Source organism: Oryx dammah, unplaced genomic scaffold (genome assembly GCF_014754425.2).
Source record: "Oryx dammah isolate SB20612 unplaced genomic scaffold, SCBI_Odam_1.1 HiC_scaffold_3, whole genome shotgun sequence".
NCBI lineage: Eukaryota > Metazoa > Chordata > Mammalia > Artiodactyla > Bovidae > Oryx > Oryx dammah.
Genome location: NW_024070187.1, coordinates 49,410,450 through 49,434,066, shown reverse-complemented (window position 1 = coordinate 49,434,066; position 23,617 = coordinate 49,410,450). Strand labels below are relative to the sequence as shown.

At 36.2% G+C, this 23,617-nt stretch overlaps 1 protein-coding gene across 5 annotated transcripts in view; it reads right to left on the bottom strand.

The window, feature by feature from the left end:
- The window catches only part of PCDH7 (protocadherin 7), a 469,509-nt gene that overhangs the window by 369,830 nt on the left and 76,062 nt on the right, over positions 1–23,617 (bottom strand). Inside the window, exon 2 of one of the 5 annotated variants that reach the window (XM_040237990.1) lies at positions 15,588–21,986. The exons of the other annotated variants lie outside the window; for them this stretch is intronic. Coding sequence (XP_040093924.1) covers positions 21,909–21,986 — 78 coding nt within the window. The 3' untranslated portion in view covers positions 15,588–21,908. Of the gene's footprint in view, positions 1–15,587; positions 21,987–23,617 lie in introns of those variants that run through there. 5 annotated transcript variants of the gene reach the window in all.

Sequence of the window (23,617 nt, the reverse complement as noted above, 5' to 3'; positions counted from 1 at the left end):
CATGACATATTTGTACTCTAAATCCTACAGCAGATTACTAGAAATTGGTGAATCCATATTTGTACGATTTGTTTTTATCTGATTCCATCCAGTCAGAGCCCAGAGTTATATTTATTTTTCCCACAAAACGAGGTAACTGCTTATATAAAAAACAAGTAGGGAGGATGGGTGTTGAGTTGAAAGCTGAATTTATTCAGAGATAGCATTAAAAACTAGACTCCACACTTTTCAGTGAAAATAAGAAGGGAAGCATGCCAGATGGAAATTGGCCAAATGGTGTTCTTTTAGGAATTGCACTGAAGTTATTCTGAAGGGGGAATAAGAAAAGAGAGAGAATTTTCAACAAGATGCCCTGAAAAAGTTTTCTGGCTTTACTTGCCAATAAAGAAGCAGAGAACAATTATTATTATTCAAACATTTTAATCAATCTATAGGAAAGACTACCAAGTATTTTATCATAGGAAATGCAATTTTTAGTAGCTTTTCTATGATATTTGAAGTTTATCAGTTGTATTCTCTCTCTAATATAAATGATTGGTAATGGCATTTAATCCCTTTTCAGTATGTTAATTCATTTAATCAGTCCTGGCATCTCTTCCAATCATCCCACGGTCTTTGTACATGTCTGAATCTCTCATCTTCTGCAAACACCAACTAGAGATATGCCTACATGCCCACCTCTCTCTCCTACACCAGCTAAGAAAAGAAGCCGCCTGTGTGACTATAGGCACCCCCCAGAGAACCCACAGTGGCTGCACATGCTTTGGCTCTTTCAACCCAGAAAAAGGAACCTGGGTTGAAACTTCTCTTTCTTGAGAGCCTACAAAAATGTATGCTCTAATTAAACATTTGCTTTGAGATTTACAAAATATTTAACATCAGAAAGCCTCTCTCATCATCCATCAATTGGAATTTTCAAAGTGTGCCAGTTACCACCAAATTTTCTTTGTTACAAATAAATGATGACTGTTACCATACGTGCTGGGTTAGGCCTAGGAATGTAATAATATTTAGTTACTAACTCAGAACACTTGCTCCATCCTATCTTTAAAAATGCAACCAGAATCCAGAAATGTAATATTTGTGGTTTCAGACTACTTGTAGAAAGCCTAATTTTATATTCAAATCTTAAGTGATTATAAAGAGTTAGTTGGGACTGCAAAACATAGCATTATGTTTGATGAATAAGAATCTGTTCTATTTTTGTAGTGGAAAGCCCATGATTGCAGCTCATGCATGTCTGACATCCTCACAGATCTACCTTAAAACAGTAATCCATGAACATGCCTTCGTGGTCATGTCTTGGTCCCAAGTGATATTTATAATCAAAACACATGGATACCCAAGTAAATATGTATTCTTGCTTTGAAATGATAAGAAGCATGTTTTGCATTGTTTTCCTCAAAAGGAAATTGAATGTGTAAGGAAGACAATATCTTGCTTTTGTTTGTATTTCATTGTTTACACTTTGGAGAACAACTGATATACCAGTTAGAAACTTCTGATCTGTTGCTGCTGCTGCTGCTAAGTCGCATCGGTCGTGTCCGACTCTGTGCGACCCCATAGACGGCAGCCCACCCGGCTCTCCCATCCCTGGGATCCTCCAGGCAAGAATACTGGAGTGGGTTGCCATTTCCTTCTCCAATGCATGAAAGTGAAAAGTGAAAGTGAAGCCGCTCAGTCGTGCCCGACTCCTAGCGATCCCGTGGACTGCAGCCTACCAGGTTCCTCCATCCATGGGACCCTCCCGGCAAGAGTGCTGGAGTGGGTTGCCATTGCCTTCTCCTCTGATCTGTTAACCCTATTCATAAAATAACTAATGATTCAAGCAAAGTATTTAAATTTCAAGCAAAGGCTTAAATACTCGAGTGGGTTGCCATGCTCTCCTCCAGGGGAGCTTCTGACTCAAGGATTGAACCTTCATCTCTTAACTCTCCTGCATTGGCAGGCAGGCAGGTTTTTTACCATTAGTGCAACCTGGGAACCCATATATATATAGCATAAAAATCAAAAGGATAATAGCATATTTTCCAAAAATAGTCACTCTTCAAGAGAACTCCAGATCCAAAACAAATAATATTCTATTCATGTCAACTTTTACAAATGTGATGAGAAAAACTACAGATGCTTGCTGCTGCTGCTGCTGCTGCTAAGTCTCTTCAGTTGTGTCCGACTCTGCAACCCCATAGACGGCAGTCCACCCAGCTCTCCCGTCCCTGGGATTCTCCAGGCAAGAACACTGGAGTGATTACAACATTCCAAATGCCTAAGACACAGCAGACACCAGTGTACCATCTAAAAACCACTTTACTTAAATAACCAAGTATATAAAAAATAAAACAATAATTCTGGTGATCAAAATGTAAACAAGTAAATCAAATAAAGCTCTATGATAGATTCTTTTATTTTTTCAGATTAAGTGTGATCAATTTGGGCAAACAAAGATTTGGGCAGAAATTGCAGTTCCAATGAGTGCTACAAAAAATTATAAAACAGAGAAGTATGATGAAGACAGTCAAGTCAACCACTGTGGGGACTTGATATCTGGAGGGGGATTTAAATGATGAAGAGGAGGCATGTATACAAAGACTGGAGGGGACAAAGAGTGTTCCAAAGAGCAAGCATAACAAGTCCAAAGGCTCTGAAGGAGGAAATCTTTTGGCATGTTTCAGTGACAGAAAAAAGAATCAGAATGGCTTTGGTTTCGTGAATCATGCTGAGATTGAAAGGAACTGAGGTTCCAGAGGCAAGCTGGTACCCAATCAGGTCATGCTTGTAGACCATTTTGGAAGATTGGATATTATTCTCATTGTAATAGAAGGACACTGGAAGATTTTAAACAGGGGAAGGACATGTTTGCACTTGCACTTTAGAAACATCACTACATGGATGTTGTAGGGAGCACAGGAGAATCAGAGACACAGCAGATGTTGGTGACTTAGATTAAAACTTAGAAGAGAAGGTGATGAAAAATGGTAAGATTTGGTATACATTTGTGATGCACAGCTAATAGAAACTGCTGATTGATTAAGGTGGCTTATAAAGGAAAAGAGTAAAAGATGATCTCAGGGGTTTTCCTCTGAAAAAAAGTGGGTGGACATCTGTATTATTCACTCACATGAGCAAGGTTTACAAAGAGGGAAAACTGAGTTATATGAGGGGAAAACATCAATGGTTCTACTTTTACTCTGTTATGTTTGTGATCATATTAATAAGGAGCAATTACTGAGCACTTATTCTGTGTCAAGTATACTTCTAAACACTTATATATTTTTATTTATTTATATATTTTACTTAATCTTCCCAAGAAGTCCATGAAGTAGTTCTTATCATCAACCTCCTTTTAGAAATAAGAAAACTAAAGTACAGAGAGATTTACCCTAGTCATCCAGCCAATAGAGTCAAGGAGAATCTGGTACCAGAACCTACTGCAGGACCACTGTGTAATACTGCCTTTACCTGTGGAAAAGCTGAATGGGTCATTGTATTGAGTATGGAGCCCAGGTGAGAAGCCTGGGATGGGGTGATGCATAAAAACAAAATCCTGGTGCACCACATGCCTTAGACATCTAGTAGAAGCAAGATAGGTGACTGAGGAGATGTAGTGATTAGTGGAGAAGGAAAACCAAGTAAATATAGTGATCAGAAGTGCTCCAGGGAGAGGGAGTGAACAACCAGCCAAGATTCAGACCAGGAGACAGAACTGATCACTGAATTCAGCAAAGGAATTCTGGTGATTTTGATAGAGACATATCAGTGGAATGGAAAGGACAAAAGACCTATGAATTGAATTGAATTGAAGTCGCTCAGTCGTGTTAGACTCTTTGTGACCCCATGGACTGCAGCCCACCAGGCTCCTCCATCCATGGGATTTTCCAGGCAATAGTGGATTGCCATTTCCTTCTCCAGGGGAATCTTCCCAACCCAGGGATCAAACCCGGGTCTCCTACATTGTAGGCAGACGCTTTACCATCTGAGCCACCAGGGAGTGGATTAAGAAGGCTTAAGGTGTAAGCAAGTGGTAAATGACAATATGGACATTGACAAATTTTGGTAAAGATCAGAAACTTGGTGCTATCACTGGAGGTGGTAGCTAAGACAGAACTTTCTCTTTCTTCTTTTTTAGTAGTTAGGAACTTTGTGTTTAAGTTAGGTTATATTACCACATGTTTAAATGAAAATTAGCATGACCTAGTACAGAAAAGGAAATTCACCCACTAGAACATATCTGAGACTAAAAACAAAGTAAGTAAGTTGGCATGCTTCCAACTTACTGGGGACCTGGGGGCTTCCCTGATGGCTTAGTGGGTAAAGAATGCCTGCCAATGCAGGAGACACAGCAGACTTAGGTTTAATCCCAGGGTCAGGAAGATCTCCTGGAGGAGGAAATGGCAACCCATTCCAGTATTCTTACCTGGAAAATCCCATGGACAGAGGAGCCTGGAAGGCTATAGTCCATGGAGTCACAAAGAGTCAGACATGTCTGAGCACGGATGTATGCACGGGAACTATTTGCAATGAGTTTTAAATTTTAGTCACATAGATTTCACTACAGGCTAGAACACTGTAAAAAACAATAATCATCTTCCTATTTCAAGGCAAAGAGGAAGAGGGACATTCTTTTGAACTTCCCCTCCCAATTCTGAGATATTATTCTATCATCTTAGTTCAATAAGCCCTATGTCTACAAAACCCAATCAATCAAACTGTTTTCTAAACCTTACCATCTACAAGTACTTCATCAATTCACTCAACCAATTTGGCAGTTAGCTTGTTTTATCCTGTTTGTTTTTTTCTCCTGTTGCTTGTTGCTATCCTAGATGGTTTGGATGACTCATTCATACATTTAGCTTCAAAATTCTTTTGCCCCTATATTCAGTGACCTACACTCCCACACAGCTTTGGCAATCCACACCCATAGACACAAAATGGATTATTTCTAAACAAAAGCACTCTAGTACTATCTAGAATTGTGAAATTCTCTTCTCTCATCCTCTATCCCACTCATGCCCACAAAATTCCTCTTCAGCGTGAAAGGCTAATGCTTTCCACTGCTTTGTCTTTCACATTTTAGCAGTCTCCAATCCTTCCTGGCTTCACAGTCATCTCTGCTTAATTTTGATCCCCCTGATAACACATTTTTATGGGTGCAATTGATTCTTCCATTCTTTGACCTTCTCTCACAGCTGCCTTGCCAATCCCACCACCAAATCAATCCTACCATCTGTTCACTCTCCTCCTCATCCTGGGCTGCCAAGAGTTACTGAGAAAATTGAATAACCACGCTGATTGACTTTGCTACAAATTTATGATTTCCGATGTCAGCTGAACTCTCAGAGCTGCTTAGCAGCCCTATTACTCATTCCTACTTGGCTGGTCTTCCCATTCCACACAGCAGCTGTTCCCACCACACCCTCCTCAGATCTTCCACCCCCACCCACCTAAACCCCAAAACATGATCTCACCTCCTACTGCTGAGAACACTGAGGCTATCAGGCGTGACTCCCCTCTGCTTCCCTCCTCTGTGTCTCCAAATTTATCAGTATCTTTACTCATAAGGACTTTATTTTGCATCTGAGAAGAAGAATCCTTATTCTTTTGTTCATCTGACCTTTTCATTTCATTCCTAGTTGACTCTGCCAAGATCATCAATGGGGTTTCTATTTTCTGTTCAGTCCCTAAGCTTCTTTCAACCCACAAACCTACCTGAAGTTCCCTATTTTGTAATTTAAAAAAAAAAAAAGGTTGTTTTTTTTTTCCCCCTCTTTTCCACCATCAAATTACTGTTTTCTCTTCCTCCCTGCAAAAATTCTTGGCAAAGGACCTTGATTTCAATAGGTCTTTTTACTTAAAACTGATTCCATACAACCTGATGAAATCTTACTTGGCCATCATGCTGATGAAAATATTAGAAATGCTATAGAAAAGAGGCTTTTCTCGCTCTTCAGTTTTCTTGATCTGAATGCTGGGAGTTTGGCTTTAATACAAATTCATTTATTTACTGTTTCCCCCCATTTTTGAAAGGCATTTAAATTACCTAGGATTTAGTTCCCTCATATTTCAGTTGCAGATGTATGGGTCATATTTAAGAATACTCTGGGTTCTTTGGGGCTTCCCTGGTGGTTCAGATGGTAAAGATTCTGCCTGCAATGCAGGAGACCTGGGTTCTATCCCTGGGTCAAGAAAATCCCCTAGAGAGGGGAATGGCAACCTACTCCAAAATTCTTGCCTGGAGAATTCTGACAGAGGAGCCTGGTGGGCTATAGTCCACCAGGGTTGCAATGAGTCAGACATGACTGAAGCAACTTACACTACTATTACTACTACAGGTTTCTTTGAGCAAATTACTTTCACCCACTGAATTTAGTGTGGCAAAACTGTTATTTTTTTCTTCTTGTCAGAAAGTTGACAAGCAACCCCAAAAGGACATTTCAACATTCCCTCTCTGGAGTCTGAACAGTGAACTTGAAAGGAACAGTTTACCAGTCACTACTGACCTCTGAATTGACTTCTACCCTCTGGAGCTGGAATGGACCTTTCTCCTTCCTGAGCATGTTCACCTTCCACAAAAGCTGATCTCCACCTCTTGGTTCCCACAGCCATCTTCGGTTTAAAATACTAAATTGCAAACTTGGTTTTTTACTTCTTGAAAATAAATTTTATGATTAGGATTAAGTGAGCTCTTCTGCATAATATTTTTATTGCAAAGTCTAGTTCCTAGTAAAAAATTAAGTCAATTTTTGCTATTATTATTTTTTGATATTGTTATTATTAGTATGTCTATGGACAGAAATGCTTTCCATTTTTTTTCCAGCTTTTCACCACATAATTTTACTTTAAGTTCTAGATTTCTTCAAATTCTATCTGGTCATTCTTCTCATGTTCCCTCTACTCTAACCACACTGGATGACTGGCCTTTTATCAAATAAATGACGAACTTTGATGATTTCATTATTTTGCTTATGATTTCTTCTCCAGTTAAAATGCCTTTTTCTTCCCTCCTTAGTGTAAGTACATTTAATATAAGGCTCAATGCAAAAGCTGTTTGTATTATTCCCAAAAGTCTTTACTTTCTCTCTTTATCTCTGTTGTCCTATAGAACTTGTAACACATCTGACACTCTTGGTAATGAGTTCCTTGAAAGCGCAGATAGTATCTTTCCAATATTTATATTCCCAGACTCAAGCACAGTTTCTGGGATAAAGCAGGTATTTAATAATTATTTTTGAGTAGTTATTTCCCTCTAGTGATCTTCAGTATAAAAATATACAATCTGAAATTTATATATATATACATATATGCTGCTGTATATTAATAATATATATGGACATATATATGAATATGTGAAACATACATACATGAGGAGAAAATATATATTTAAAGTATTTATTATATATCAAAACATGTGCATCCAAAATAATTCAGAATTTCTATACTTTTATACTTCATTGGTTAGTGCTTCAGCAGTCAGTATATGATTCAACACTGACATTAGTATTCCTGATATACTTTACTTATGATATCAAGGAAAGTTATATTCAGAATTGGCAAATCAAGCATTGAGAAAATTCTAAACTATATGAAATGGTAAGATATTCCAAAAATATGATACATCAGAGATTGTATCTTTTTATAATAATATTAGTAAGGCAATTTTGATTTCTAAGTAATTTTAAAAGTAAAAATTTAATTCTTTCAATTAGAGAATGTATGGTAAACTGTCACTTCATGAGTAACAGTAACATTAAAGGCAAGATGGTATTCCTTCTGAAACCTATCAAACCCAATATAAATTTCAAACAATACAATCATTTGATTTAAAATTATATTAAAAAGCATACAAAATATGATTTATACAAGATTGTACATAAATATTACACCAAAATATAAAACAGGCATTTTGAAAATTGTCCACTGAGAATGTGGATATTTGTCTATCAGTTCAGTAGCTCAGTCGTGTCCAACTCTTTGCAGCCCCATGAATCGCAGCACGCCAGGCCTCCCTGTCCATCACCAATTCCCGATGTTCACTCAAACTGATGTTGATTGAGTCTGTGATGCCATCCAGCCATCTCATCCTCTGTCGTCCCCTTCTCCTCCTGCCCCCAATCCCTCCCAGCATCAGTCTTTTCCAATGAGCCAACTCTTCCCATGAGGTGGCCAAAGTATTGGAGTTTCAGCTTCAGCATCAGTCCCTCCAATGAACACCCAGGACTAATCTCCTTCAGAATGGACTGGTTGGATCCCCTTAGTCCAAGGGACTCTCAAGAGTCTTCTCCAACACCACAGTTCAAACGCATCAATTCTTCAGCACTCAGTTTTCTTCACAGTTCAACTCTCACATCCATACATAACCACAAGAAAAACCATAGCCTTGACTAGATGGACCTTTGTTGGCAAAGTAATGTCTTTGGTTTTCAATATGCTATCTAGGCTGGTCATAAGGAGTAAGTGTCTTTTAATTTCATGGCTGCAATCACCATTTGCAGTGATTTTGGAGCCCCCCAAAAATAGTCTGACACTGTTTCCACTGTTTCCCCATCTATTTCCCTATAGAACGAGTTAAATATTTTGCATATATAGGATATGTGCAATATCTGCATTATATGGAATATTAAGAACAATCAGCAAAGCAGAATAACTTTATAGGCCATCTTTGTTGGAAAATTTAACAATATGTGTAACACATATTAATCATTATTCACAAACCAGGGATTCTAAATTCTTGAAACACTGGATAGCCCATGGCATGCTGTGGGCCCTTTCAGCTCTAACAGATTGAAGCTGAATTTCCTTGGTTGCAAGTCAAAGATCACACAGAAAACATCCAGGCAGAAGGCATCTAGTCTAATAGAATATGTATCTTTTAATTGGAATTAAAGATGAAAAAAGAAAGAAAAAAAAAAGTAACTTTGCAGGCTGTGCCTTCAATATTGATGATCCTTAAAAATTCCACTGTTACAGAACTGTCAGAACGGTTTCACTACAAATGAAATCCTATGAATTGTTATTTTTTTTTTTTTCCAAAAGAAAACAGTAAGTCTTAAAAGGGTCAGGACTGTGAAAATCATACCCACATTATCTGTGGCATAAATTCTTTTTTTCTAAACCATGAAACACAGAGAGTAAGCAAAAATCACTGAAAATACTTTAATGATATGCTACAAGGTCAAAATAAAATACTTCTGGGTAAGTGTGAAACACTAATCAGCTTATAGCTTGAACAGTGAGCTCAGACAATGATAGGGGTAGAAATGAGATGGCATCGATTTGATGAGTGACAATTCTTCAGCCTCCAGCCTCAAGATAGCCTCTGAGGTGTGACTTACCTGAGATCATAGCTTAACATCAAAGGAAGTCTTTTGTGACAGTCATTATTTCAGCGAGAAAATTTTTATATTTAAATGAGGCTTTCTACCTATATGTAAACATCATATAGATTTGCTATAGCACCACACATAAACATTTTAAGTTGAACTGAACTCCATGTTCAAAGAATAGTTTCCAGTCTATTGATTTTAGAAACATTTCTTTTGTTATTGTACTAAATCCTCTACTAAGGAAATAAGTCTCTAGAGAGGAGCAGTGTATTGGTACCAAGAAATGACCAAGAGAGCGACTGTCTCTACTACTTATTCCACATAAAGTATGACCACTAATAGCACAGCATTCCAAGTCTAAAAGAAATATCTCTGTTAAAGAACAATCCAGATCCCTTTCAGGATATTTGTTTCTTCCTTTTCTTTGTAAAGCTTTGAAAATTGTCTCCCTAAGAAATCAAGGCCTCCACTCCTCTATACTTAAAGACCTCTGCCATCTGACTCCCATTTCTCTTAGAATCATGTTGAATCTCCTTAACATGAACTCTAATGCTGTTTATATTTTGATCTATTTCCTGGTTTCCTTTCAGACCATTCTGCCTTGGCATCTACTTGTACTCCCCCAGACCCTTTACTTTTGGCACCATCTAGTTATCACATCTGGTTAATATAGTTATCTTTTTAATAGGATTTCTGCAGAGTAGAGTAGCTCCTGAGTAATACAGAACACAAGCTCTAACAAAGCTTATATGATTTATTATATATATGTATCTAAATAGGTGCATATTACCTTAACTGTTACCCAAGATTTAATTCCTTATACGAATTGACATCCTCCGCACCTAATCTATTGTAGAAATGCAATAAATATTTATTGAGGAACTACTTAAACATTTCAATGAATGACCTAGAATCACATAAAATTCCCATCTATATCATCAAATGAATTCAATCACTGTTTAATAAGCATTTACTAACTTAGAATTTATTAACCTACTATAGGCAGGCTTCCCAGGTGGCACAATGGTTAAGAATCTGCCTGCCAATTCAGGAGACATAAAAGACAGAGGTTTGATCCCTGGGTTGGGAAAATCTCCTGGAGAAGGAAATGGCAACCCATTCCAGTATTTTTGGCTGGAGGATTCCATGGACAGAGGAGCCTGGGGAATACAGTCTGCTGCCGCTGCTGCTGCTGCTAAGTCGCTTCAGTCATGTCCAACTCTGTGCAACACCATAGACGGAAGCCCACTAGACTCCCCCGTCTCTGGGATTCTCCAGGCAAGAACACTGGAGTGGGTTGCCATTTCTTCTCTAATGCATAAAAGTGAAAAGTGAAAGTGAAGTTGCTCAGTCATATCCAACTCTTAGTGACCCCATGGACTGCAGCCCACCGGGCTCCTCCATCCATGGGATTTTCCAGGCAAGAGTACTGGAGTGGGGTGCCATTGCCTTCTCCGAAAATACAGTCTATGGGGTCTTAAATAGTAGGACATGACTGAGTACACACACTTCAACCTACTATAAGCAAGGCACTTTGCTCACAACTGAGGTGAGATGGTAAATATGTATCAGACATGGTAAATATGTATCAGACTTGGACCATTCTTGTGAAGAGATTATGATGTAACAATAAAATAAAATGTAATAGATATATTCACCTACATGCACAAAAACTTTTCCATCATTAAAGGTAGGAATCAAGATTGCCAGGAGAAATCTCAATAACCTCAGATATGCAGATGACACCACCCTTATGGCAGAAAGTGAAGAGGAACTAAAAAGCCTCTTGATGAAAGTGAAAGAGGAGAGTGAAAATGTTGGCTTAAAGCTCAACATTCAGAAAACGAAGATCATGGCATCTGGTCCCATCACTTCATGGGAAATAGATGGGGAAACAGTGGAAACAGTGTCAGACTTTGTTTTTTTGGGGCTCCAAAATCCCTGCAGATGGTGACTGCAGCCATGAAATTAAAAGACACTTACTCCTTGGAAGAAAAGTTATGACCAACCTAGATAGTATATTCAAAAGCAGAGACATTACTTTACCGACTAAGGTACATCTAGTCAAGGCTATGGTTTTTCTTGTGGTCATGTATGGATGTGAGAGTTGGACTGTGAAGAAGGCTGAGTGCCAAAGAATTGATGCTTTTGAACTGTGCTGTTGGAGAAGACTCTTGAGGGTCCCTTGGACTGCAGGGAGATCCAACCAGTCCATTCTGAAGGAGATCAGTTCAGTCCTGGGTGTTCTTTGGAAGGAATGATGCTAAAGCTGAAGCTCCAGTACTTTGGCCACCTGATGCGAAGAGTTGACTCATTGGAAAAGACTGATGCTGGGAGAGATTGGGGGCAGGAGGAGAAGGGGAGACCCAGGATGAGACGGCTGGATGGCATCACTGACTCGATGGACGTGAGTCTGAGTGAACTCTGGGATATGGTGATGGACAGGGAGGCCTGGCGTGCTGCGATTCATGGGGTCGCAAAGAGCTGGACATGACTGAGAGACTGAACTGAACTGAACTGAACTGAAAGGTAGGAAGCCCCAGCTAACATAAAATCATGCGGATAAAGTGACTTAAAATTAGCACTCACGACCTGGTAATCAGAAACAGCTTAACAAAAGAAGAATCAAGGAAGGAAGGATTCACTCATGTAAAATTAGAAGACAGAGATTTGCTGGAGGAAATGAAAGTAAAGGTTAAGGTAAACTGGTAAGAAAGTGTGAAGCAGGCAAAGTCACTCAAAAGTTACCAGGCTTAACTGGAACATAGAGTTCATTAAAAGAAGAATGAAAAGTAAAAATGTGAGAGGGAGATTAGTGAGAGAAATAAGATTCTAAATTAAGAAACTGGAAATTGATTAGAAATGAGCAAGTGCTAAATGTTCCTGAGCATGGCCTAAGGAGAAGCAAGTCGTTCTGTTCTTGCAATGTATGGATACTTCAGCCTTCAATGTAATATCTGAATACATCATACATATTTTGTATACAACTTTAATAACAGTTCAAACATGCTTTCCATGCCTAGCCATGATCTATTTTATCTTACAGTCTTGATCAGCTGCCAGTAGCAAACAGAGAAAGCATTTCTTATTTAACACATATTTTTATGATCCTGTATTGCTAGATGGCACAGTAAGTGAAGTAACTTCCAATAACAGTTATCAGGGCATATCAATTTCTAATTCAACTAAACACAAAGTAATGGTGACCATTGAAGGATGATGCTAGAGACATCTATGTGAAAAGCAATCAATCTAAAGATCTAACTGTAACATATATTTTAGAACAAGTTAACTGGAAAAATTACAGCCAACTATTTCAAGAAAACTGAATAAAGCATTCCTCACAGTTAAACAAAACTGAATGGCAACAGAAATGATGTAGCAATAGCCAAAAAGAAAATACCACAGTGTAAAACGTGCCCTCCACAATCATGACAGTGATTAACATAATTAATCACTTTATTTTGATTAATATAATTCCAAATATTCAAAGAAAGTAGAGGTAAGAATATGAGCTCACCAAATCACCTTCCTGAAGTATACTTGAAATAAATAAATAAATCTGTTAGATATTTCACCAGTGTTTGTTTTAATCAGTAATTTCTAAATGCTAAGAGAAGAGATATTCCTGGAAACAGTTCAAACTATGTGTTAATAATTGATCATGTTTTACTATAATCTCCTTTATCACTATGTTTTATAAGCATGTTTAAATGCTAAACATAGAAATAATCTAAACAATCTCCCAAATGCCTTTCTGAGACATACTGAACAGCAAGCTTATTTATAAAATTTATGAAGTCTACACCAAAAAATAATTCCAAAATCAAGTTTAAATTCATGTAAAGGTTTAAGGAAATCACGGTTTAAAGTCAGGCACATCTGAAGTTTGAATCTCAAACTAACTCATGACCAGTGTTTTGGTATAAAACAAATGTTTGTTTTTAATAGTACTCAGACACACATATAGTTATGGTGGACAGTATTGTGAATTGCATTCAGACTGCTTCTGGAATCTTAGCTCAACTAGTGAATGGCTACATGACTGGTGTCACATTTCTGAGCCTTTCTTTAATAATAGCTGTTATTTATACATTCTCACTTTATGCCAGGCATGGCCATAAGTGTCATATATCAACTTATACTTAGTCATTATATGACTACAACTTATATAGCATATTAATGCATGTACAATTGCTAATGCTACCATAAGACTACTAATATCTTCATTTAAATACATGACGGGTTAAATAACTTGCCCAAAGTCTCAAAAACTGGTCCATAATCAATGCTCTAAACACTACATTTTTAATTCATGAATTATATATTCTTTTAAGTCATATTTTCACAGGAACTCCAAGAGAGGATAAAATACAATTCAAATGTTCAGTAAATGTATTTAAACTGAAAGATCAGTCACAAATCAGATCATTATCAGGTAAGTAAGTAAGTAAGTAAAGTCACTCAGTCGTGTCTTACTCTTTGTGACCCCGTGGACTGCAGCCCACCAGGCTTCTCAGTCCATGGGATTCTCCAGGCAAGAATACTGGAGTGGGTTGCCATTTCCTTCTCCAGGGGATCTTCCCGACCCAGGGATCGAACCCGGGTCTCTCACATTGGAGGCAGACGCTTTAACCTCTGAGCCACCAGGATTAAAAATTAAATTGCAACTTTCTGATTATCTAAAGATATAATAACACCATTAAAAAGAAAGAAGCTTAAGAATAACTTATCTTTATGTTCATCCTAGCAAAAATGTTTACTGAATTTTTTTTTTACCACAAGGTCAAATTAATCCTTATTTTAGAAAACTGCTGTTTTTGTTCAGTCACTAAGACGTGTCTGACGTTTTGTGACTCCATGGGCTGCAGCATGCTAGCCTTCCCTGTCCTTCATTATCTCCTGGAGTTTGCTCAGATTCACGTCCACTGGGTAAGTGAGGCTATCTAGCCATCTCATCCTCTACTGCCTGCTTAGAAACTAAAACTTCCAATTGATTATGCACTATAATTAAAAATTCATAATTTTCATATATTTCTATTCCATTTGCCCAAAATTTATGCTAAATGATAAGGGAGCAATTTGAATTGATGTGCTAGATAAAAGTCAAAGAGAAAAAAAATTAAGTTTTTTTTTCTCTTTATAACGTTTTGCTTAACAGTGTCTTTAAATTTCCATAAATACTCAGTTCTGTGTACAATAAAGTATCTGTGAGCAACATGATAAAAGTTATGTTCCAAATGGCATCCATACATTAACTGCCAAAGGAGGCTACATAATAATTTTTGAAAGTGAAAAAAAAGTCCTCTGGACCTTCTATAGTATGCAAAGTCAAAGAAAATGGATAGCTTAATGATACAACCAGGAGGAGGTGGCCAGCAGTGTTCAGTGACTGGGAAAGAAAGCTTGACAAAATCTAGGCATATTAGTCAGTTCCTTAAAATATTTTATTTCTCTGCAAGTTCTGAATTGTCAGCAGTGTAAAAAGTACCTCCAGAAGGATTCTATATTTTATACCTCTATATTCATAACTACTGTAGCCATTTTTCATACTGTTGTAAAAAAGCAGAACCAATCAGCTGGCAGATGACTGTCTTTGGCTCAGCAGAAACTTCCATTTCGTGTAATAAAGACAAACACACACGATCTGAATACATTCTCACTGGGGAGGGATGGAGGGTTGGGAGACTCCTTTCATGTCATTTACTTTATAAATTATTTCTAAGATGCATTTTTTTTTTCTTCAGGCTGTCCAAAGGCAGAGTTCCATTGTGCCTTTCCAAAATGCAGTCCTTTGTAAGTGATTTCAATGGCCCTTAATAGAATCCTATGACTCACATTATACATTCAAAAATATGATCACCCTAATACATATCTTTCATGTTTTTCTCTCAAAATCGTAAGCAGAACTTCTCTTTTACTGAAGTGTATCCTTTAGGCATTTACTTGTGGTCATTTGGAATTTAAAATGTACTTCATTTAAAGCTATTGTGCATATAGTTATTTGATAGGCTTTTAATTTGTGGAAGGATTCATACCATAAAAATGCTTTAAAAATCTGTTCTAGATTCAGATAAAAAAAGTGTATGTATGTTCTCTTCTTTTAAAATGAAGAATTATTTTTAATTCTGGTAACATATGATATGAAAAGTGAAAAAAAAAGTGAAAGTGTGAGTCACTCAATCGTGTCCGATTCTTTGTGACCCCATGCATGTGATAAAACCATCAACAATTCTAAAGCTCTCTTTCTTTTTTTTTTTCCCTTGTCTCCATTAGATCCATTGGGAGTACAATGGCTTAGGTCACAACATGAAACATCATGCTAATTAATCTGCTAATTAACTGGTATAAGAAATATATTGCATGAAGCAGATTGCTGTATTACTTTGTTTCAACTTTTATGTAACCACTAATTTAGCATCATCTAATCATGCTCTTTAATCAAATGTTAATCTCAGATGGCAGTAACACATGATTGCTGAGGAGCTCCCATGTAAGACATGTACTGCATTTCTTCCCAGTACTAAAAATGGTTTACTGAAAGATGAAAAGGTGCTTTGTTTACAGATCCTTGGTATTCATTTGAATATAATCTCTTCTAATGCAGTACTAATAACAAGATATCCTCAAAAACATTTGCTCAAACATCTTCATCGAAATAGTGAGACATCTGTTTGACAAGTTATCACAGGATTTTTATTTAAAAGGCTCATATAATCTATTGCTTCATCAATATTATTAGTATTTTCCTAACACATTTTTTTTCGATTACATGACTTTATCAACCAAGTTTCAATTTGGGGTTCAAATAAATGACAGATTTGTAACTAATAAATATTAAGGGGTTTTAAAAAGTCAACCAGCAGAATAGTTAGATTACGCTATACCCACTTGAAATCTACTATCAAGAGGCAGCCAGTTTCTGATCTTTCTGAAATGGATATACCAAACGTCTGCTGCTTTCATAAGCCTGACACATAGGGGAGAAAGAGTCCTTGCTGACCTACCTTTTAACTGCTAGACACAGAGAGAAGAAGAAAGATTAGAGACCTAGGTCCCCCTCAGTTGCTACTGAGACAAATTTTCGCTGACACAACTGGGCAGTAGCAATTAAAAAACAAGGTTGAGCTGTACCTGATCTCAGAACACCAGTCTCTTAAAACAGGAAATGTTCACTTTCCCTCCAACATCTAAGGATTGAGTCTAGAAAGATATTCATTTTTAATCACATTAATCTTAACTCCTCATTAGAAATTCACAAAAAGCAGCACAAGATAGGTTATTATAGGGGAATTAACACCCACAAAAATATACAGTAGCCAGCTTTTTCATAAAAAACTGTAGAAATTATTACAATGTATAGTCTAATAAAAATCTGTAGTTGGCTTTTTTTTCTTTTCAGTTGCTAAACTGTGATATAAACTTAAAATATAACTTTATCTTGTTTTCACTAGCAATTCTATGAGTTTACAAGAACACAGAGCCACTTCTGAGGCCTACATTTTCCAAAGTCACACTTATTCAATATATTTCATCTAGAAAGTAGTTTAAAATAGGCCAAACTGAGCATTTTCAATGCTTATTTGTTTTCTTTTCTCCAATATGCTTACTTAACCAACTACTATATTTGAAATGAAAATGAAAGCCACTGACTTCGCCGATACTAAATATGATCCAATTCAATTCAGCACATATTTAGTTTATATTTCATACATTCATATCTTATCAGCCAATAAATACAGTACCATTTTATGCTTAATGAAGGGCTTTGAAAATAAAGCCCTCATCATATTTAATAGATATTAAATATTTTCAAAGAATAACAACTGCCTGTTTATGGGTTGGCTGTCATAATCAGCATTACCCTTAGTTTTTATGATAAGCTGATATATTTCCTATTCTTCTTTCACAATTTTTAAGCTATTAATAATGTGAGAATTGCATTCCCTTATGATTGTGGATAAAGTGATCTCCAAAAATTGTTTCTTAACCTTTTGGAAACTTCCATCATATAACACAGGCTTGATTTCAGCTTTCACAGTTTCCTTTCACTTGTCTATGACTGAAGAAATTACAGCTCACAGAACTCCCAAATTTGAACTGTAGTGGATCAGAAACTGATGCATTCCCTTGGAGAACTTGGACCTGCACAATTTTTCTGAGTTTCACACCATAGCTTACAGAAAAGAGTGAGGGCTTGGCATTACACTTTTCTGTGAGGTGCCTTTTACTTCACTTTTGCCAGTGATACTGAGTTTATTTTGGCCCATGAACATCGCAGCCAATAATCATCTCATTCTATTCATGTCAATTATAAAAACAATAAGAAAATTAATAATACCATTGTTTACTGAGTTCTTGTTATGTCATACTCACTTTGCCTGGATGAATCTCATTTAATCATCACAACTAATTTATGAAGTAGATACTGTTTGAACTCCATATTACATACAAAGCAATGGAGGCAGAGAGATGTTATTTGTTCAAAAGTCACTCAAATTATGTGCATTAACCATGTTTCAAACTCAGGCAGCCTGGATTCCAGACCCTGAACTCTTAAGCACTGTGACATCCCATCATTTGGCACATGGCATTGTAACATTCAGCCTGCATGGCTGGAATTCCCGTTAGACTGGGAGCTCTCCCTATTCAAAGAATGCAGCTGACATATTCCTCAGTCCACTCAGATTCCAGCAGCAAAGTCTTTATTTAAAAAGAAGTTGCAGAAATAGTACATGTTTATATTAATACACTTTAAGTATGCAAAACAAGTTAGAGAAAAACTTCTCTTCTTCCCTTCATACAGTATTTAGAGCAGACCTTTCACCACAGATTCCATCTTTATCCAATATTTCAGTGAACTAGAACATCTGAATACCTTTCACATCTAAATCATGCATTCTGAATCTGCCTCACACAGTTAATAAATGTGTGATCTAGGGAACCACAAAATTTATCTCTGCACCCCCAAATAGTTTCAGAACCTATCTTGAACTCTAACTATAATAGTGTTTGCCATGAAAGCTCTGACCCACCTATTGAATGTGGCCTCTGAAACCAGACTGGCAGGGCTCAATGCTCAGCACTATCTCCTGCTAATTCTGTAGCTTTGCAAATTTACCGAAACTCTCTGTTCCTCATTTCCTCATCTGTAAAATGGGTCTCATGCAATAATAGTATCTAACCTCATGAGGCTGATATAAATATTAAACAGAGCAATTACTATATCATCTGTACAGAGTAGGGCCTTGGGAACTTAAGTTTAAAATATTATCAGAGAAATATGAAAATCTGTTTGACTATATATACCAAAACAGAGAAGTAGAATAATAGTAGCCCCTCAAAATAGCAATAACTGAAAACAAATTTTCATTCCCAATGATATTTTTTTATCCATGTGTATTCAATCTGATGGATTCTGGACATAATTTTTCAAATGGAATTCCCATTCACAATTATACTGCTCTGTGTAGCCATTTCCCTCAAGCCAAGTCTAGTCTCCTCTCCTTCCTCTCTTTTTTTTTTCCAAATGGATCGAGGCATAGGACAAGTGTAGAAGTTTTATGTAGAGATACTAGGACTTGGGAGAGGTTTGATAGGTCCCATTTAAATTTTTAATCTTGCAAAATAAAGACTAAATTGACAAAATTAAATTTTATTATCAATATCAGTTCCATAAATGGCCAGAAATTCACCTAAATGGAAAAAAAAAATTCAGAGTGACCAATTTCTGCATAAGGATCTTTGAAGTTTATCCATGCCATCTCTGTGATATTGAAGGTGACACTATTTTGCAAGTCAGTATGCTGCAATGAAAAAAAATCCACAAGATATATATGCTTTCATTTTGCTTCCCACTGTTTCTCTGACCTTTCTCAGTTGGAGTAGTAGCAGGAAACTAAAATAAAAGTACTGTTTTTCTGTGTGAGGCACTTTGTGAATAAACAGTCATGAAATCAGAACAGCTGTAAGACTTCTCTGCCTGTTGCTTCTCCTAAGCAGAGAATTACTATTAGTCAAAAGAGCCTACGGCAATAAACATCAGGGGCTAGTGTTTCTTTCTCTTCTGAAACCAATCAGGCTGATCCAAGTTCAAAAATGCTTTTGAAGTATAGAGACCTTCATGTGTTGATCAATCCTTGAGCAGTAAAGAACAAGAAAAACTGGTTCTAGATCTTTAATACATTCTGCCAGGGAATGCATTCAACTCAATGAAGTACAAAAAGGTTTTCGCTATTACAAAGTGAGTGAGTCTATACTTGGGTGCCACTTGGTTCAGTTAACTTAGAAGGAGATATTGACTCCAGACGTGATTATTTGTATGTCAGTACATATCTCTATTAAGTCAAGCTAAGGCTGGAACAGCAACAACTGTAAATTCATAGTTTTTCTTGGTCCTAAGGCATAGGTTGAGATTTGGGTCAATTTAAGTGGAAAACAGCATGTGATTCTCTTAATAAGGATTATCACTATTGATTATTGATATAATCACTATTCTATAGCATGGTGTTAATATTTCTAAGATATCAAAACCTAAGAATTAAGTTAATTTATCAGGAGTTAAGAATGCAAATGATTTTAAAATTGATAGTTCAGTCCAAACTCATCCTTTATGGGTGAGAGAGCTTAGCACCAGGTAATGCAAAAAACGTATCCTCAACTCTAGCACCAGAATAAAATTTGGCATCAAGACTCCTGACCCTGTTCAGGGTGCTATTCTCCAAACATTCTCAAATATATCTCTGTCAAACCTTTTCTCTTAAGTGGCTAAGCTCTTCACTTTCAAATTGTAAAGATGCAGGAAATATAGTTTAAAACCAGCAACATAAATATACATCTCATTTTAAGAGACTATTAAAAATACAGACATTTTATAAAGTAGACTTCTTTATTATTTTGGCCACAGAAAAATATTCAATACAATAGAATTATACAGCTTGTAGACTTATAATTTATTATAATAGCATAAAACCCAAAATCCCTGTAATAGTATAGATAGGATACCAGCTTCAGTTGATTGTCACATAGAAAAAAGAGGTAAAAATTTCAACTCTAAAGTTAATCAGTAATATAAAGAGAAATGAATGTAAATACCAGAGTACAATAGTTTCAAAATTATTATGGCACATAGTGACCTCAAAAAATACATCATGGTCACTTGTATAATTCAGATTGAAAAAAATTGGGGAAAAAACACATGTAATTTCTTGACATTTTTAAAAGTTAGAACACAAATATTTCCCCAGTCTCATCTGTAAGAGCAGCCGTGATTCACATTCTCTGTCACTGAATAAAGAAATCTTAAGGAATATAGTAGGACTTTCCAACTGTCTTCAAACTGATTTCACAGGAGCCTACTCTCATTATTTTCAGACATCAGTACTATCTTAATTTAAATGGCTCAATTGCATTAAATATTATACTTAATTGGCGAGCCTTTGCAGTAGTCATTCTATCTTCAGAACCACTTCTTTTGTGAATAATAATCTTTAATATGATCATGACATATAGGAAATGGCTTAAGACGGTTTACTCTACCTCTTTACATTCTAAGTAACAAACCAAAGTGCAAATGTCAATCGTTAAGTTTTACCTTCTCCCACTGATACATACAGGCACACACACAAATGCATACATATACACTCACGCCCATACACAAATTAGACTTTATACAGTATCTTCAACTGAGTAAGTAACTATAACGCAAAGAGTTACTTCCCACATGCAATTCACCTTTAATAAAATCTAAAAAGTCCTCCTCTGCATACCTAAATGCATAGGACCACAAATGTAAAAGGCCAGTTTCCTATTAAATAATGGCCGTACATTCCTATAACACTTAACAAGGTTTATCCTAAATTCAATCAGAATTGTATCAAATGTCTGTGAGATATATCTTGATCTTCTGCTTTTATACCATAATAAACTGTTTCAACAAGTATCAGATTGACCTAAATTTTATTTTCTCTTGTGTCCATGAGTTTCTCATTTTCCCTGATTAGCAGTAGTATTTCTTCTTAGCCTTGTAAAATAGTATGGAACAAGCTAATTTTCTCAGAATTCAGTCCTGAGGTATATGTTTCCATTTTCTTTGTTGATCTAGCACAGGCTCAGGTGATTTCTACATAATGCATCCAATTAGTTCAAGCAAGGCAAATGAAATCACATCTATAATGATTTCCATCTTATTAACTATAAACAGTAAGTAAGAGGATATGTTTCTCCACTCTTTGCTTGAGTCCTTTCAAGTGAAAACCAATGGAAAAGGATTTCCTGTTCTTTTCATACTCTTGAATGTGATATTTGATTCAGTGTCTCCATTATAATTGATAAGATTGTAAAACCTCTCTCACATCCCTTTTTTATTCTATACTGAGAGCTTAATTTTCTTTTCCAGCTGTTTGCAAATTATAGTTTGATTCCTTTTCTGCCGAGAATTTATTTTAAAGCCATTTTGTTTTCTTCCAAATCAGAGCTTCATTTTACTCAGCTAGCGGTCCTGCCCCTTGGGAATCGATTTCATTTTTACACAGGACTAATCCAGGTTTGTTAGGATCCAACACCTTTAGTTGGAACAGTCCATGGATTTCACTTACGAGCACATACATTCATTTTACACGATTCCTCAATGTGGCCAGGGGGTTTCGTGGTCTGCACTGTATCCACCTATAAAAAATACAAAAATATATGTCTGCTTTACAGGGATGTGAGTAGGGTTTTGCTAGCCTAGATCCAAAACTTGGATGCATATTTTGGCTGATAGTATTCTTTCCTTCTTTAAGATGTATTTGGAGTGGCCATAACCTCTTTTAGAATTCATAGAGACATAACTGTTCCAGCTACAATTAACAACCCTAGGGCATCTACATCAATGCTGTTGGCTAATCTCTTGGATTCTGTCTTTGACAAGAGATATTTGCATGGTAAAAGAAACATTGAATTATTGTTTTTCAGGCTTTGAGTATTTAAAGGAGAGGGGCTGTCAGGGAAAGAAGTGTTGTTGGCTTTATTTATGTTATAAATACAAATAAGAATGAAATGGTAATTTTGTTATCAGTTCTTTTACAATTTACTGTCCCTAAACTCTCTGGGAGGTGAGCTTGATCTGAATGTTCACACCCTTCAAAGTAGCTCTCTAGTCTCTAAATGTAATCATGGAAATATGAACATTTTATACATCATCAATAAATGGTTCACTGATTTATGGTCAAGGATGAATTATTAAAACTATCTCCTTCAAAAATATGACTATAAAAAGGTATTGTTTTTTACAAATGAAAGTAATGATAACACTCCTTGAAAATGTTTTGGTGCCAATATGAGTTTTAAATAGTACTGAATATTTATTGCTTTGAATTTGAGCCTGACCAATAGTCTGATTTCTGCTCTCTGACAAAAAATGCACAGAATATTGTTTCCAGTTTAATGATGCAATTGATGTCAGTAAAAGCTTTAATGACTTTGAACAGTGTCAAAAAGGATAATAAATCACTTCCATAAAATAAAAATGCTACAGTTCACTAGCAAAAGAATTAGAATGTTTTAAGAATTAAAAAAAAAAATTAGTACTGCCCCTAATTTCCAATGTCACAATGCATCCGCACATGAGAATCAAGGTTAGAAAAGAAGTAAATGAACTCTTTCACTGAATAGTCAACTAACTCACATTTGAAAGTAAATGGAACAGAAAAGTAATGTCTAATTTAAAAATTGGTTATATTCAAGAGCATAAGATGCTTAAAAATTGTTCTGACTGCAGATTATCCATATTAGCTGTATAAATTTAAGCAGCTTTAAAATGCCTTAATTTATTAAGTTAAGTTTTATCTTTTCTAGAAATAGTGTATATTTTCTTTCTCTAGCAAGTTTTAAAACTTAACATAATTAAAGATATTCTGGCCAATAACACATGGAAGACAAGTTTACCATGGAATCTATGCTGAGTGAGTTTTCATGATTTAGATTGTAAGTTTAAGACGAACATGTGCTAAGTCGCTTCAGTCTTTGCAACTCTTTGCAACCCCATGGACTGTAACTCACGAGGCTCCTCTGTCCATGGGATTTTCCAGGCAAGAATACTGGAGTGGGTTGTTATTTGCTTCTCCAGAGGATCTTCCCCACCCAGTGATTGAACCTGCATCTCTTATGTCTCCTTTACCACTTATGTCTCCTTTACCACTAGTGCCATCTGGGAAGCCCTAAGATGAATATAGGTTATCTAATCAGAACACAAACCATACACTACGCTTGTCATTTAAAAACTTCTTTATACAAAAATGAAAACTATATATTTAAAA